This window comes from Bemisia tabaci, chromosome 10 (assembly GCF_918797505.1).
Source record: "Bemisia tabaci chromosome 10, PGI_BMITA_v3".
Classification (NCBI taxonomy): domain Eukaryota; kingdom Metazoa; phylum Arthropoda; class Insecta; order Hemiptera; family Aleyrodidae; genus Bemisia; species Bemisia tabaci.
Window position 1 is genome coordinate 3,080,251 of NC_092802.1, and position 16,480 is coordinate 3,096,730.

Below are 16,480 nucleotides of genomic sequence, written 5' to 3' on the forward strand. Positions count from 1 at the left end.
TGCGGACGCAAAATGGGTGGGTCATCGGGACCACAACCACAACAAGAATGGGTCGGAGGGTTGATGCGTTTCGGGGTATCCCTTTCGCAAAACCACCCTTAGGCCCACTCAGATTTCAGGTAAGGCACGCAATTTGAAACTTTTTGAACTTTAGCGAAGGCGACAGAGCTCCAAAAAGTGAATGAATAAAATGAAACTAGTACAAAATACACCCGGTAATGTGTAAAAAAAGTTTTGAAAAAAAGTATAAATCATGAGATTATTCATGTTCAAAAAATAGAAAGATGTAGACCCGTTACAATTATAAAAATAAAAATTATATCCTGTGAAATAAAAACAAATTTACTAGAGTAAAAATTAAGAATAAAAACAGTATCGGCAGTTTAAGTTTACACGGAGAAAAAAACTTCGTGCGTGGGACCCGAAGTTTAGGTCATATGGATCTCTGAAGTTTTCGGATTGAGCATCTGAACACTTAAGGTCCAGCTGCTGAGGTTTGCATCACACATCTGAAACTACAGTTCTTACATCTGAAGTACTTCGGTTCTCACACCTGAAGTACTTCAGACGTAAGAACTGAAGTTTCAGATGTGTGATCCAAACCTCAGCAGCTGGACCTAAAGTGTTCAGATGCTCAATCCGAAAACTTCAGAGATCCATATAACCTAAACTTTGGGTCCCACGCACAAGGTTTTTTTTCTCCGTGTACGATCACACACTGCTGTGAGTCTTCACTTCACTTGGAGATCATTTTGCGACAAGGAATTCCAATCTCTGGCTCGGTTTAGAAACAACGTATGTGCCATTTGTTCACCTGTGCACATACGTGTTTTCACGGATGAGCTAGAAATTGAATTCCTAATTGCAAAATGAAATCCTTGTTTTCCTTAAATTCACAAAAAAAACAGCGCTATCTCGTACTGTAAGAGCTATTCCACATTTATCAGGACCCAGAGCCAGCAGAACCTATAAATGGAACCTTCCACGCGACTGAAGACGGCCCGGAGTGTGTCCAAAGGGCTAACAATGATCTTTCCCAGCCTCTTCAAGTAACGGGCGACGAGGACTGCTTACGACTCAATGTTTATAGACCGAGTGTGAGTCTAAAATTTTCTTTCTAATTATCCGTAATATCATTAATTTTTTCGCTTGTAAATGAAAAAAAAAAACGAACAAAATAAGAATAACCCAAAACCATTATTGTAAGTCGACATTGCATGTTACAAGGGGAAAATATTAACTTTTTGCAGAAAATGTTGACTATGTGTAGATGACATATTGAGCTATGTTGGTGATATTTTTTTAGATCAGCTAAGGTATATTTTGCGACAAAACAAAACGGAGATATTCAAATACTGTAATGCAAATTTAACTTAATAATTTTTTTTAAAAACGGGATGTTACGCGGACTGTAGATAGTTAAGGCTATTTCAGCTGCTGCCATACTTCACGAGACAAAAAAGGAACATTTAGACTAAAATGGGATGATTATGAAATAGCCACTAGATTTTCTATAATATCGCGACTTACATAATTCTGATTTTATGGTTTCCAGTCCCACTGATTTGAGTAGTCTCAGGTCATAAAGGATAGCTTCAAAAATATGTCACGGTATAAAATATGAAATACAGAACCATTCTAAAACCAGCCATTTCCCGGGATTAAATACAAAAGAAAACTCTAACAGGAATAAAAAAAATGAGAATTTTCCGGAATCTCATCTGATCAGGCTTGTTTTGTGATTTTTTGTGATGATTTTAGGTGCGTTATTTTTTTGATGGTATGAAGGATGACATCAATAGTTACTACAATACGCAAACTCAAAGTTCGACGCAAACTCAAAGTTCGACGCAAACTTACAGTTCGCAGGGTGAAAATGATGAAGGTGATGGTGGTAGGGCCTACTCGAATCTACCAGTATTGGTTTTCATACACGGCGGTGGTTGGACCACGGGTTCGGACCAAATGGACCTTTACGGACCTCACTACCTTCTGGATTCCAGATACGATTTTATTCTTGTAATATTCAATTACAGGCTCGACGTTTTCGGTACGCACACGATCTTTGTCACATAAAAGCGTTGAGTAAATCAGAACAGGTCACATTTTAATTCTATGCACGATCTTTGTCACATAAAAGCGTTGAGTAAATCAGAACAGGTCACATTTTAATTCTATGCACGATCTTTGTCACATAAAAGCGTTGAGTAAATCAGAACAGGCCACATTTTAATTCTATGTTGCAAAATATCTAGACCACTACTCTGCCATGTTCGCAAAGAGAACAGAAAATACAGAATTGAGGTTTTGAGAAAATTTTCCGAGTAGACAAAGGTAAATTTCTTCGATGTTTATTCGTCCGAACCAAGTTTTTCGGATAACCAATGATAACTTCACAAAATACAGAAGTTTCATGCAGTAAAATTATCAACTTGGACGAAAGTAGGTGAATCAACTGAAAGTACTTTCGCTCAAGTGGATTATTTTACCGTATGAAACTTTTGTATTTTGTGAAGTTATCATTGGTCATCCAAAAAACTCTGCTCGGATGAATAAACATCGAAGAAATTTACCTTTGTCTACCTGAAAAGTTACAGCGTTTTTAATATACGACAAATACATCTTCGGATTGAAAATTGGCGATTTGCATTAGACAGCAGACGATGCTGCTCCCCTCCAAAATAATATAAACTTTCTGCTATTTTTCCTGAAGCTTATGTCAATTGTCGTAGGCTTACTACTTGTTTTAATGAATAGGAAGATATCCCTGTAATACCTGGATCAGTGAGTTCATTTAAATTAGATTATTCGAATTTCGGATGAAACTCAATTTTGATAATTTGGTCATTGCTACTCTCTTCGGTAACTCACAAAATTTTGGCTCGAGGCAGTTCATTTTTGACTATATATTGGAGGAATTAAAGCGAAACAGCGCGGCGCGGTGTCTTGTTAATAGCAAGGAACGGGAATACCACTATTGTGGCTCCGAAGTACCCTTTTCTGCCTAACGCATGAATTGAAGGCGAAAAATTTTGCAGCAATGGGTCACTAAACAATGAACGAATTTTGACTTGCAAATACATTTTTCTAAAAGTGAATGGAGCATTAAACAAGATGCGCACATCAAAAACGCGAAAAAGTAACTCGGAAACTATGAAATACAAAAAAACGCAACACTTTTGCAAATTTAAAACGCCCTGTTCTCGAAGCGAACCGAATGATGTCATCCTGCGCAAATCAGAAGCCATGGATTTCTACTACTCCTTTCAAATGTCTTTCTACTACTTCTTTCAAATGTCTTTCTACTCTTCATATATGGAATTAATAGGAAAGTTGAAACTATATCTTTCAGAATCAAATTTTACCCATGTTATCTTTAGTAAACAAGCAACAGTTCCTCATTGTAATACGTTGCATTCTAACAAGCGTGAGTGGAAAATGAGAGGAGGTAGCGAGTTGACTACCGTAGTACACCATTTATATCATTTTCCCGCCATTGTATTGTGTTTGGAATTCCTTTGAGTGTTTGGACTTATTTTAGGCGGGCTTGTCCGGGATTTTGTCCAAAAATACGCAATAAATCACTCGCCTATCATTTTCAAAATATCAAATTAAAAACACAAAGTTTAGTGACCCATTGACCTGGACCACGGAGTTAACATTATTGCCTTCCGAACAAGGCATTGAAATATAGAAATTGATCATAGAAATATAGGATCATAGGAATATAGAATTGAATATAGAAATTATAAACATAGTCAAAATTTTCGAAAATATTGTTTCCTTTTTTTAAACATACAATTTAGTATAAATTAAGATTCTAGTTGTCATTATTGTTACTATTAAAATAAATACTGATGGTTTATCATCTAGCATTAAAAGCGCTTTGTGCACAGGAAGCGTGTCTAACGTTCACAAATTCTCTCCGTTTCGATATTCAAAATTAAGAGATTCCATAATTTCTCAATCATTTTTCAGGGTTTTACTGTTCGGGTGACAAAGAAGCACCAGGAAATTTCGGTTTAAAGGACCAAGTTTTAGCCTTGAAATGGGTGAAGGAGAATATCCGGGACTACGGAGGCGATCCTTATAATGTTACCATTTTCGGTGAAAGTGTCGGTGGCGTGAGCGTCCACACTTTATTTTTCGCTAAGTCGGCACAAGGTAAATATTTCAAGAGCCACTTTGAAAATTTGAAATAATTATGAGGAGAATTTGCACGCAATTTTTTTATTGCTTCATCTGAAAGTGCCTGATGAGCTGAGTTCGCAACATTTTTCATAATTTTTTTCTGACATGGGAAATTGGAGAAAAATTGATTTAAAAGTGAGAAAATGTGCCGCCTTGTGACGTCATCTGGCGGCATTTCCCATTTAAACACATGTATTTTAGCAGAATCGGTTATTTTGTCATATCTCCTCTAATAATTGCTCAATTTATGAATCAAGGGTATCTTCGTGTTCAGTTCACTCAGAGGATTCCACTTAAACAGGAAATTCATCAAATTTCAGACCCTTGCAAATTCTCCAAGTATTTTTGAATTCCGTCAGAGGACGGTTTTATGAAAAAGAATCGGAAAATTATTTCACGACGTAAACCAATCGTTTATAAAATAATAGGCTTACCGACTTCAAGATAATTGAAACGTAGATATGATTATGCTGACTTCATCGGCCAAAACTTGAGTACCTATATTAGAGAGAGTCCTGGGTTTGATTCCCAGCCAGGTGACCCGAGTTGGATGGTCTGGGGCAATGGTCACCTGGAGCTGGGGTAATAGGAGTGGAATTAGACCTACATTGAAAAAAAGTTCGGTCATAATGTACCAAAGTTCGGCTTTCCATATCATCCCAACTAATTCGGTTCGTTAAACTGAATTTTTGCGTCGTCAAACTGAATTTTCGGTTCGTCAAACTGAATTTTCGGTTCGCCAAACCGAATTTGTCAAACTTAACTCTCGGTCGTGTAACCAAACTTGTGCGTTAAAATGAACTAACAAACTGAGTGTGGTCATACATGCCGAGTGTTCGGTTACACGACCCGAAAGTTCAGCTTGACAAACTGAATATTTGGGATGATATAAAACACCAAACATTCGGTAAGCATAACCGATTTTTTTTTTTAGTGATGGGCTATTTGAAATGTGGTAAAAAAATGTATACATAAAAGTTGTGGAAACTTGGATGATTTGATTTCAGGGCTGTTCCAGAAAGGGATCTCAATATCCGGGACGGTGGCTATGCCAGTGGCCCATTTGCCGGTGGCGTTCGTAAACTCGGCAACAGAGCGACTCGGCGAGAGATTCAACTGTCCTTTGGAAAATTCTTCTGCTCTTCTGGCGTGCATGCAGGAGGTTCCTGCCTACGAGCTCATCGAACAACAGCTCAACACATCTCCGGTGAGCTCAGAAACAAAGAGCGTTTATGCTCATCAGCCCTGGATAGACGATCAAATTCCGAACCAATTCCGATCAAAGACAATCAATCCGACAATCAATCCGATCAAAGATCAAGACATGCCGATGACTGATGGTCACCATCCACCATCAAATTTTGACGGGTTGCACTATTTTGTTCAAAGTAAGATCAGAATGGAGTGCCACCATTCATCATTCCCTGCCACAGGAAACATTTCTGCCAAGTTTTCATTTTAAAATTAAGCAAATTAATGAGTTTAAGACTGATAACTCCCGACACTTTGATGCTACTTTGATCGGAATTGATTCGGGGATTTGATCGTCTATCCAGGGCTATCTGCAGACTGAAAAAAAGAACTGCGGGCGTCAAGTCCGTTCTGGAGGGCTTTATAGCGCTACCGTCCGTTATGGGCTAAAAGGCCGAAAGTTACGGGTGAAGCATACGTTGTTCTGGCTTCTGTACCCGGAGCAGTATAGGAAATACGGCTCCAGCACCCGGAACTCCGAGTCCATGAGCCCGCAAACGGACGTCAGTGCTGCAGCCTGTAACTACGGCTCTCACAACCTGCAGTTTTTCTTCAGTGACAAAAAATAAGCAGTCATAAAATGAGGAACTTAGAGGATAGTGCGCATAAGTGCATTTGTTGCGATTTCGAGGAATACGTGCAGTTGAAGTTTCAAAATCACATGGATCCTCATGTTGGAAAGAAAGTCCAAACTGGCTTTTTGATGCTTAAAAATTGTAATTAATTTGGGAGCGAATTTTTTTTAAAGAATATACATTAAGACCAGTATTACTTGAAACCAGTAATATCTCAATTTGGTGTCAACAAACAGTTTTTCTAAGTTTTTGTTGACACCATGATCATCCAAAAATAAAAAATTCTGACCCTTATGAAAAATGATCACGGTGTCAACGATCACGACGTCAACGAAACTTAAAACTTGCCTCAGTAACACCTTTTAAATTTCAAGTCTTGTTTTTCTTGTGCTATTTACTATAACCTAACCTAACCTAACCTAACCTAACCTAACATAACCTAACCTAACCTAACCTAACCTAACCTAACCTTACCCAACTTTACCTAACCTTACCTTTCCCCGACCTTACCCTACATAACTTTAACCTTACCTACTTAATCTAACCGTACATGTCCTGACCTAAACTAACCTAATCCAACAATACGTGACCCAGACCTCTCCTGTACACTTAATTTTTTAATTTTACTCACAAGGAGGATATATTTCTGTTTGTTGACACCGTGATCGTTGACACCATGCTCAGGGCCCATTTTTGCGTTTTACTGCCTGATCACGACGTCAACAATCGTTGACTCCATGATCAGATTTTTGGTTTGTTGACACCATGATCGTTGCCACCATGCAACGTTACCTTTTTGAAAAACTGTACTTATGTGACTTGTCCTCCAAGACGTTCAAATGAATAGGTTGTTTCAAAAAGTGACCAACTCTAGCAAAAAAAAGTCGAGAAAACTGAAAAAACCTGACTTGGTGGAAATTTTTCGTTCAATGGGAAACGTTTTTGGCGCATGGTATTCAGTTCCTCATAAAGAGCCTCGAAACCAAGAATATGAACCTTTTTGGTCCTTTAATAGTACAAACATACCGCACATAGACTTTTGAGTCGACTCCTGAGCTTTTTTTGGAAAAAACTTGAACGCGTGCCATGTTTTTAATGTAAAATGCAAAAAAAGTAATAAAAAATAAATGCATTATTTGGCCTGTAAACTTTGTTAATTGCTACCATTTTAGTTCGTTTTAAAAATCCTCGTTTAAAACTTGATAATTTTTCTTGGACAGCCCGGTTACCCACCTTTCCTGGTGATGACGTGGGTTCCAGTGTTGGACTACAGTATCACCGCGTATCCATTCTTTCTCTCGAATCCGACTGAGATGCTCAGCCAACCCAACTTCACATGGATCAACGGCGCCACAACTTACGACGGTTCTTACTTTACCGGCCGTGAGTATGACCACTATACTGCCGTCCTAAGGAAGAACGCCGTGTGAGCCTTCAGAAGTTGCCAAAGAGCCGTATGCACAAACGACATTTTTCGCCCCCCCACTAAAACTTATTCAAACTTCGTCTATCAGTTACTAATACTGGAGCGCTTCTTTCTCCAAATTTTCAGACCCCCAAAAAATTTTGGGGGGGCGCTAGGGGGGGTGGAAGTCAAAACCTGTGAACCTCGATATCTTTCGAACGAAAAAAGATATTGAGGCCCGGTTTGGACAAAAAATCGTCTAAAATTGCATACTTTAAGATTCTAAAGGTCAAAATCCCAAAATTACATTTTTCAGTTAACTTATGTGCCTTTTTTCAGTTTTTGAGGAAAAACAATTTCTTTTAAACAGATTAAACTGAAATTTCACATTTTTTGATTTGAACCAAAACCAGTTTTCTAGATTGCTCGTTTTTTTCCGCATCCAACGAGTGGTCGTATAAGCTGGGGAACCGAACGGTTCCGGAGTTATGATCGATTGAAGTTTCCGCTCAACGCGCGCCGACCGATTTTCGCGCGCAAAAAAGTTACAGATTTTAAAATTACAGCTCCGTACAGGACCACTGAGCGGCCGGTTGGCGCTCAGTGGGCCTCTAAAATAGCGCTACGGAGCTGTAATTTTAAAAACGTGAATTCTTTGGAAGTATCTGTAATTTCTGAACTCAGCGACCCTCAAGAGTCCCTAATAATGCATTTTGCTCAGTTTGAACATTCAATCTGATTGAATAACAGTCAAATCCGACTTTTTTGCGCGCGAAAATCGGTCGGCGCGCGTTGAGCGGAAACTTCAATCGATCATAACTCCGGAACCGTTCAGTTCCCCAGCTTATACGACCACTTGTTGGATGCGGAAAAAGACGAGCAATCTAGAGAACTGGTTTTGGTTCAAATCAAAAAATGTGAAATTTCAGTTTAATCTGTTTAAAAGAAATTGTTTTTCCTCAAAAACTGAAAAAAGGCACATAAGTTAACTGAAAAATGTAATTTTGGGATTTTGACCTTTAGAATCTTAAAGTATGCAATTTTAGACGATTTTTCGTCCAAACCGGGCCTCAATATCTTTTTTCGTTCGAAAGATATCGAGGTTCACAGGTTTTGACTTCCACCCCCCCTAGCGCCCCCCCAAAATTTTTTGGGGGTCTGAAAATTTGGGGAAAGAAGCGCTCCAGTATTAGTGACTGATAGACGAAGTTTGAATAAGTTTTAGTGGGGGGGCGAAAAATGTCGTTTTTGCATACGGCTCTTTCCTTTCAGATTTTTTTTTTTTTTTAGAAAGCTATGAATATTATTCCTTGAAATTTTCAGGGAACTGCAGGTCAAATTACGAACAAACTTCTCTGAAAAATAGAAGGTAAAATATTTATAAAATCCGTAAATTCGTGATTTGTCAAAGGATATTTAGCAACGTCAAGAGGCTTATACGGCGTACTTCCTTAGCGCGGCAGTATAGATATTATTACTTTCAAAATCTAAATTATTTTCATTCGCCTTCACAAATAGCCTTTTGTGTAATACTTAATCAGGGTCGGACTGGCTCGCATCTGCGACATAGACCCTTGGCTGGTTAAAGGGGCGTAATGTGATATTTCCTGATGGGGCATCTCCTTCGTGGAGAGGGGTTCAGAAAATTTTGGCAAAGCAGCACAAGTTTACGCTATTTTCAGGTTCAAAGTTTATTAATCGTACAGAGTAAAAATCGTAAAATTGAAGTGACCGACAGACTTCTGAAATTAAAGAAAAAAAAATTAAAGCCACTGGACGCACTCAAGCACCATAATTTCCACAAGAACCGTGTCAGTGCTGCAGTTTACATGAGCTTAAGACGTGGGTCTAAAAATCCATCCTAAAAAGGAATCAGAAAAGAACCTGAAAAAAGAAGAAAGAATGAGTATCAACACAGCCGACGACAAGAAATACGTATTCGGGCCTCTTTTTTAACTTTTCTCCCGAATCTGAGCGACACCTGATTGGCAGCATATAGCGGGGCATTGAGAACTCACGCTTCGCGTCATCGCGCCTTCAATTTTTCAGATGCAGCACGGACGTCCATCAAGTACGAATAGTTGTATCCCTGCGCCGTCGTTGACGCGTATCCTTTCAATCGCTTTATTTCCATAATGTGTTTGTTTGCGTTCGTCTTATTCGTAATGGTGCTTCAAGCACTACGTGAATAACACAGCCGAAGGTAGGAGAGATGTGTTCGGGCCTCTTTTTTAACTTTTCTCCCGAATCTGAGCGACACCTCATTCGCAGCATATAGCAGGGCATTGAAAACTCACGCTTCGCGTCATCGCGCCTTCAATTTTTCAGATGCAGCACGGACGTCAATCAAGTACGAATAGTCGTATCCCTGCGCCGTCGTTGACGCGCATCCTTCCCCTCGCTCTATTTCCATGTTGTGTTTGTTTCCGTTTGTCTTATTTGTAATGTTGCTTTAAACTAGAGCAGAGCATTGCGAGTTTACGACTCACGCCATAGCGTCTTACATTTTTCATATGCAATGTGGACATCCATCTTGCGAGAATAGTTGTATCGCGTTTACGCTTTAGATGTCTCTTACTTTTGAATATCGAAATAAATTAAGGTTAAGTTTGCCCGAGATATGCTATGATATGTCCAAATCAATAGTCATTTTAAAAAGGAAGAAATATGTTTAAAGGTCTCTTGAGGTCTATAAAGTGTCCGTATGTCTAAAAATCGAACCGGCTATCGTTTCTACGGGAGTTACACATAGAGAATGAAGGTGGGGGATAAAGCGCCTGTATGTCAACAAAAAGGTGACAATTTCACAGAAAAGTGTTTACGCTTCAGAAAGTTGTTCTTGGACCTCTGTTCATCACTATGCGTAAAAGCACCTCTCTTCACTCCTAACTCTCTCTTCTTCCGTTCATTTAAGAAATTTTCCGCATATATTCTCGGTCGTAATCTTTTTTCTCTTCTTATTTTGCTATCTGTCAGAGGGGCGCGTTTTTGGCGCGCCAAGGGCGGTATCTGCCAAGGGCGGTATCTGCCAATGGCAGATTGGCCTTATGGCGAGTCCGAGCCTGTACTTAATTCATTTGTTTTTTTAGTCAAAAATGGATCCATAACCTACCGTCAAAATCTATTCTTCATAAAAGACGAAGCAGAATTCACGAAAAAAAGAGCACAGGGTTGTTGGGTGATATGAACATTTTCACTTAATTGAATCAGTGTAAACGAAAACACACCAACTCGTAAAAATGAAAATCATCAAGATACACGCAAAACCGCACAGTGGTTGAAGAAGTTAGTACAAGAAAAATAAGTTCGGTGCCGAAAGACAGGTGCTTAAGGACACTTTAAATGTCCCAGTTGGAATGGATGCGTATTCAACCTTAATGTAAACTGACTATCTTGAATGAAAATTAAGCACTTTTGAGTTACCGAGTTGATGTGTTTCTGTTCGCACCAATTAAATTGTGGTACTTCCCCAGTAAATTAGGTTACTAACCTAAATTTACCCCAGTAAATTAGGTAACCATCGCAACACCACTCCAACTTTAGTTGCGGCACTACCACAATCAATTGGAAATCTCCATATTATCCAACAAATTGGAGTGGTACCACAATTTTAGGGGATAACCCCAAACAATTTTTTCCGGGACGTTTTCAATTGGATGCTTCGGCAACTACCCCAACTTACTCTGATACCCCAACTACTCCGATAACTACCCCAAATTGAGTTGCGATAATACTACAATCAATTAAAAATCTCCATATCATCCAACAAATTGGGGTAACACCACAATTTTAGGGGATAACCCGAAACAATTTTTTTCCGTGACGATCTCAATACGATGCTCATTCTTTATTTTTTTTATTTTTTAATGTTCCCAGATATTTACGGGTATCCGAAATTTGTTGAGCAAATCAAAGCTAATCCAGAACGGTATCTACCGCAGCTACTGTTTCTACCACAGTACATACCTGAAGAGGACGTCCCAAAATGCATGGCCAGAATTTCCGACTTCTACTTTGGTTTCCCGCCGCAAGTTACTCAAAAGTCACTCACAATTGTAAGTGTTGGCGGGCACAAGTTGGGTGTAAATTTTTAAATAAAGTCTCGAGCTTTGGTTGGTATTTCACATTTCGGTTTTTTATGAAGTTTTGGCGAATTTTATTTTTATTTTAATGTTTGCCGGGTATTGACTCTGTTACTTATCGTTAAATATCTAACTTGACTATCCAAAAATTATTGCATCCTCTGCTTTTTTCTGCGCGGAATGTCTTGAAACATTGCAACCTTCTTTGAAATTAAATATTCACAATATGGGTACCTATTGATGTATTAATCATCATCACGGCCTTTAATATCGGCGGCAAAAATGTGTGTCTTTTCCTAGTTGTTTGTGATCCTATTAGAGTAGTTGCACCTACTATGACGAATAGAAGAAAATTATATATGAGATGCTGCTCTGAAACTTTTTAAACATAATGAGAACAAAAGAAGCTAAAAAACAGCGAAAAGGTGTGTCCAAATCACAAAAAAAGTTCAACCTTGAGAGAATTTGGTTTTCCACATACTGTCGCTACATATCATTAAGGATTGAAAATTCCAGCGGAGATTTAAGTTTTCTAAGGTTGACTTTTTTTGTTAGTTTGTTTCATACGTTTTTATTTTTTGTTGCATATTTCAGCTGATGACGGATGCGTATTTCTACCAGCTTGTGATACAAACGTCACTGCTCAACGGAGGACCAACATACGCCTACCAATATGCATTTCCTTACCGTCATTCAACGTGGAACAACGTGTACGGTCCAAGAGACGTTATCACAGGTAAACGCCTGCAGCTCTGCGCGTGATGAAGTTGAATAAAAAACGGAAAAATAAGCTGAAAATACACTGGAAATAAAAGTCTCTTGGATCCAGAGTCCAGACTCTTAAAGAGATTGACAAGAAAAAAATCTCTTGATTTAATTGGATTTTTGCTTGAATCAAAAGGAAATCCGCTTGAATTAAGAAAGGCTCTCGAATCAAGCAAAAGTCCGATTGAATCAAGAGTATTTTTTCTTGTCAAATTTTTTGAAAGTCTGGACTCTGGATCCAAGAGCCTTTTTTTCAGTGAAGGTAAAACAGCAAGAAAAATAAACTGGGAGTACTTTGTAAAACTCAAGTGTGGATTGCCACGGCAACATTCGTAACTAATAACATAAATTACACCGAAAAAATGAACAGGCCCTAATTAAATGGCGCAGAGGAGTGGCTAAAATACGAGGGTCCAGAAGGTCTCAATACCGTATCACCTGAAATTTCTAAGGGGGAAGGGGGGCGTCAGCAATTTTCAGGATTTCCTAATTTTCTAAACTTTTACATCAGCATCAATCAATCTTGCCTCGCACTTAAACCTTCTTCGTGACCTCCGATGATATTTGCGCACTAAATCCTAATGCAAAACCATGAACTGTAGGTATTGCCAACGTACCGTGCCCTTTTCAATACTGTTTTATTCCTTCAAGAAATGGACGTAGGTATTTCTATCTAACGGAACTATGTGCATTATAAAGTGAGCCTTGTTATGCACATATGCTTATGGGTCTCAGGGCTCATGTCTTAATGCACATAGTTCCGTTTGGTAGAAATACGTCCAAATGGCAGTTGAAGGCATACATTCTGCTGCTTCATAGAATCACCTCGGCCTTCCGGCCTAAGTATCACAAGCTCCATACGGCCTTTTAAAAGTTCCACCGCCATTTTATTTTATTAAAGAGAAAATGTTGGTTGAATATGTTTGAATGTTTCACTGAATTTTATCGTCAGCATAAAAAAAAATTTCGAACAGCTTTGTTGAACAATTTCGCTGTAAAAAAATTAAATGGCGGTGGAAATTTTGAGTCTTCGCATGGCGCTTGTGATACTTTGGCCGGAATGTAATGACATGGCGATGAAATACACAACTAAGACCTTTCAGGATATGATTTTCTCTTCAGAGCAAAATCTGTTAGAATATATTGATGCAGTTCGGGCAGAATTATTTTTTATTTACTCGATTTCATTTTTTCAAAGTTTAGAGGAAGATTATGTCCTCAACTGTAACCAAGATTGTGAACACCAAAAATTGATGCACATCTGCAACGATTGAAGTTTTGTGATTAATAAAATACTTATTTCTAAATTGCCTGCAGAGAAACCTGGCCACTCGGACATCTTGCTAAACTTTTTTGAAACTTCTAAATACTTCAATCGGTCAACAGACACCCAGACTGAAGTAGATGTTTCAGAGAGACTTGTCGACCTCTTCACTAGTTTCCTAATCTTTGAGTAAGTGTCGCAGTGAAAACGTTTAAAGTGTACTAAAAATTCCATATTCCCTCTCTACTATTTTACAATATTTTTGCTGACTTTTCCCATTTTGCACAAAGAAAGAAAATACAAAATTTGGCACACAACTTTACAAGTAGCTTAAACAAAGTTTCCGGCATTCAGTATTTCAATGAAGTATTTTTTCCGGTGTCTTAAGTTTCCCCGTTTCCCGAGTTCACTATGAGCCCTTACCCTAATTGAATGATACTAAAAAATATATTTGTCGTAGTTATTTGACGTGTAGACTACAAGACTTGGCAAAAGGCAAAATATGCTATCGAAAATGAGTCATCAAGCATCAATACATGGAGTACATTGATTGATCGTCAATACATCGATTGATTTTGATGAAATGGGACTAACAAGGGGAACTTTCAAGGCTGCCGTCTTCGATCGGGCTGAAACAATTTGTAGGACCTCTTTGGATGAATCCATTAGGACCATTTTTTAGTTGCTCCTAATGCGCCCTGGAAACACCCCCCCCCCCCCCCCCAAAAAAAAACAAAACAAAAAAATCCGAAAAGTCCGGTTTTGAGCGCTGATTTATACTCTTGTTTTTCGCGTTACATTCAACTTCGTCTGGACACCCAAAAAGAAAGCTAAAACGCATTCAGCTTTTTGGATATGCAATACGCGTGTCCATTGAGTACGGATAGTTGCGTGCAGTGTCACTTAATAAGGTGATACGACGGTTGCCATTTTTTGTGTCAGGGCGACGTGCGATACATCGCATCAATTCGTTCCATAATTTCAGCTACCTGTCATTTTTTTCGAATTTTTAGATCGCACTTCTATTGTCATAAGACTAAAAAATTCATGTACCAAAAAACAAAAACGTATTAAAGGCAGGATTTCTTGAGAGGGAAAATAACGCATTCGAGAGGTGTTTCGATATCAGTATCGAATGCGATATTTTCCCCTTAAAAAACCCGGCTTTTATTACGTTGAATTTCTTTGTCAAATGCACATGAATTCTTTGGTCTCATGACAACAGAAGTGCGATCTCCAAATTCGAAAAAAATGACAAGTGGCTGAAATTATGGAACAAATTGATGCGATATATCACACGTCGCTCTGACGCAAAAAATGGAAACCGTCGAATCACCTCAACTTCGCGTTGCACCCGTTAGCCGCTCCGACCTTCTCACTGTAGCTATATCTTCTGCACCAATTTAGACGGATTTACGCAGAATCAACGACAGGGCACAGGAGAGAATTTCATGAGCCGCCCTGCGCTGCGCCGCGCTTTCCGCAGCGCGCATGGCACACGACCTGCCTTTATTCATCTAGCGTTGAACGTTCCCTTATTATTTCACACGATCAGTGTGTAATTTTAAAAGTTGTAGATTAAAAAAAAATTTAAAAAAAAAAAAAAAAAAAAAAAAAATTACACGACATGCGATTTTCTCGGCCAGGGAGCTCTCCCCTCAATCGTTCACCACCCGCCCGCGTCGGTCGGGAGCGCCACGCCACGGCCGGCGTGCTGCCAGCGCGAAACACGCACTGACGCCTACACACCCAAAGGACTACTTCACGCATTGCGCAATGCTTGAAGTATCCCCTTAGGTTTGTACGCGTCAGTGTGCATTTTGCGCAATGCTTGAAGTATCCCCTTAGGTTTGTAGGCATCAGTGTGCATTTTGAGCAATGCTTGAAGTATCCCCTTAGGTTTGTAGGCGTCAGTGTGCATTTTGCGCAATGCTTGAAGTATCCCCTTAGGTTTGTAGGCGTTAGTGTGCATTTCGAGCTGGCAGCGGCAGCACGCCGCGCCATAGCGTGCCATAAACTTGCCTACAATTAATAGGTCAGGGTATTGAAATTTAGGCAATTTGACATCAAATTCGAGATCGGCGACTCAAAAAAACAATTACGAAACTTCCGTGATCTTTCAGTCCTTATCCGACTTATTTATTCCTATTCTTGAGTTTTGGACCATAGTGCGCCGCGGGCGGCGGCGCTCATGAAATTCTCCCCTGTACTCAGTCGCAGAATTAACGGGAGTGCACTCCGATTGAATTTCAAAAGTCAGCCCACTAAAAAGAGTGTGTTCTTGTGTCAAAGCAAAAACATAATTCGAAAATTTTAAATAATATCTCATCCTGAAATCTTATCCATGAACTTTGCGTTTTCAGGGGACCCACCCAGGAGAATGTGACGTGGAACACTGTAGGATCAGAGCAGAATTTCACTTACGAGTATTTAGACAAACAATTCACTGAGCGACAAAATCCATATCCGGACAGAACCGAATTTTGGAGACACCTCCGTGATGACTTTCCCGGGCTATACTAAGGAAAGGGATAATACGGGAAATTAATTACTTATTAATTAATTAATTATTGTATAAGAAAAATTAAGGCTGTATTGGAAACATTTATTCACCATCGCAGAAGAAGTCGAGGCACGGCAAAATTCGCAATTTCACAATAGTCACGCCATAGAGTTACGTGGTTTTGCACTTTAGCCATCAATCTGAATCTCTCACGGAACAACGCACCGCAGCACTATTGTGCAAAAGAAAAAATGAGAGTTTAAGAAAATTTGATTCAATGTAGTATTTCATTATTCAAAAGTCATCTCCTTACTAGGACTCCATTTAAGTTGAAAATTGATGAACAGAATCCAAATTTTTACAAGAATGGTTTCAGGACATTTAGTCAACGATTTTTTGTCCGCGCACCTTTTTTGTCCCGTAGTTTAAGCCCACACGTAAAAT

At 39.1% G+C, this 16,480-nt stretch overlaps 1 protein-coding gene across 1 annotated transcript; it reads left to right on the forward strand.

Moving 5' to 3' along the window:
• The first annotated feature begins 1,744 nt into the window (after positions 1–1,744).
• Positions 1,745–14,222, forward strand: LOC109039940 (carboxylic ester hydrolase). The gene is made up of 7 exons (XM_072305294.1): positions 1,745–2,067; positions 3,542–3,545; positions 3,979–4,164; positions 5,199–5,398; positions 7,238–7,400; positions 11,299–12,240; positions 13,587–14,222. Exons 1-6 carry the CDS (start codon positions 1,783–1,785, stop codon positions 11,514–11,516), a joined length of 1,056 nt encoding a protein of 351 aa, XP_072161395.1. The 5' UTR covers positions 1,745–1,782; the 3' UTR covers positions 11,517–12,240; positions 13,587–14,222.
• The last annotated feature ends 2,258 nt before the right edge of the window (positions 14,223–16,480 follow it).

Coding starts and splice junctions, on each gene's coding strand:
- LOC109039940 (XM_072305294.1), top strand. CDS start 1,783: ATGAAGGATGACATCAATAGTTACTACAATACGCAAACTCAAAGTTCG. Junction 4,165..5,198: donor TTTCGCTAAGTCGGCACAAG/GTAAATATTTCA, acceptor ATTTGATTTCAG/GGCTGTTCCAGAAAGGGATC. Junction 7,401..11,298: donor CGGTTCTTACTTTACCGGCC/GTGAGTATGACC, acceptor TAATGTTCCCAG/ATATTTACGGGTATCCGAAA.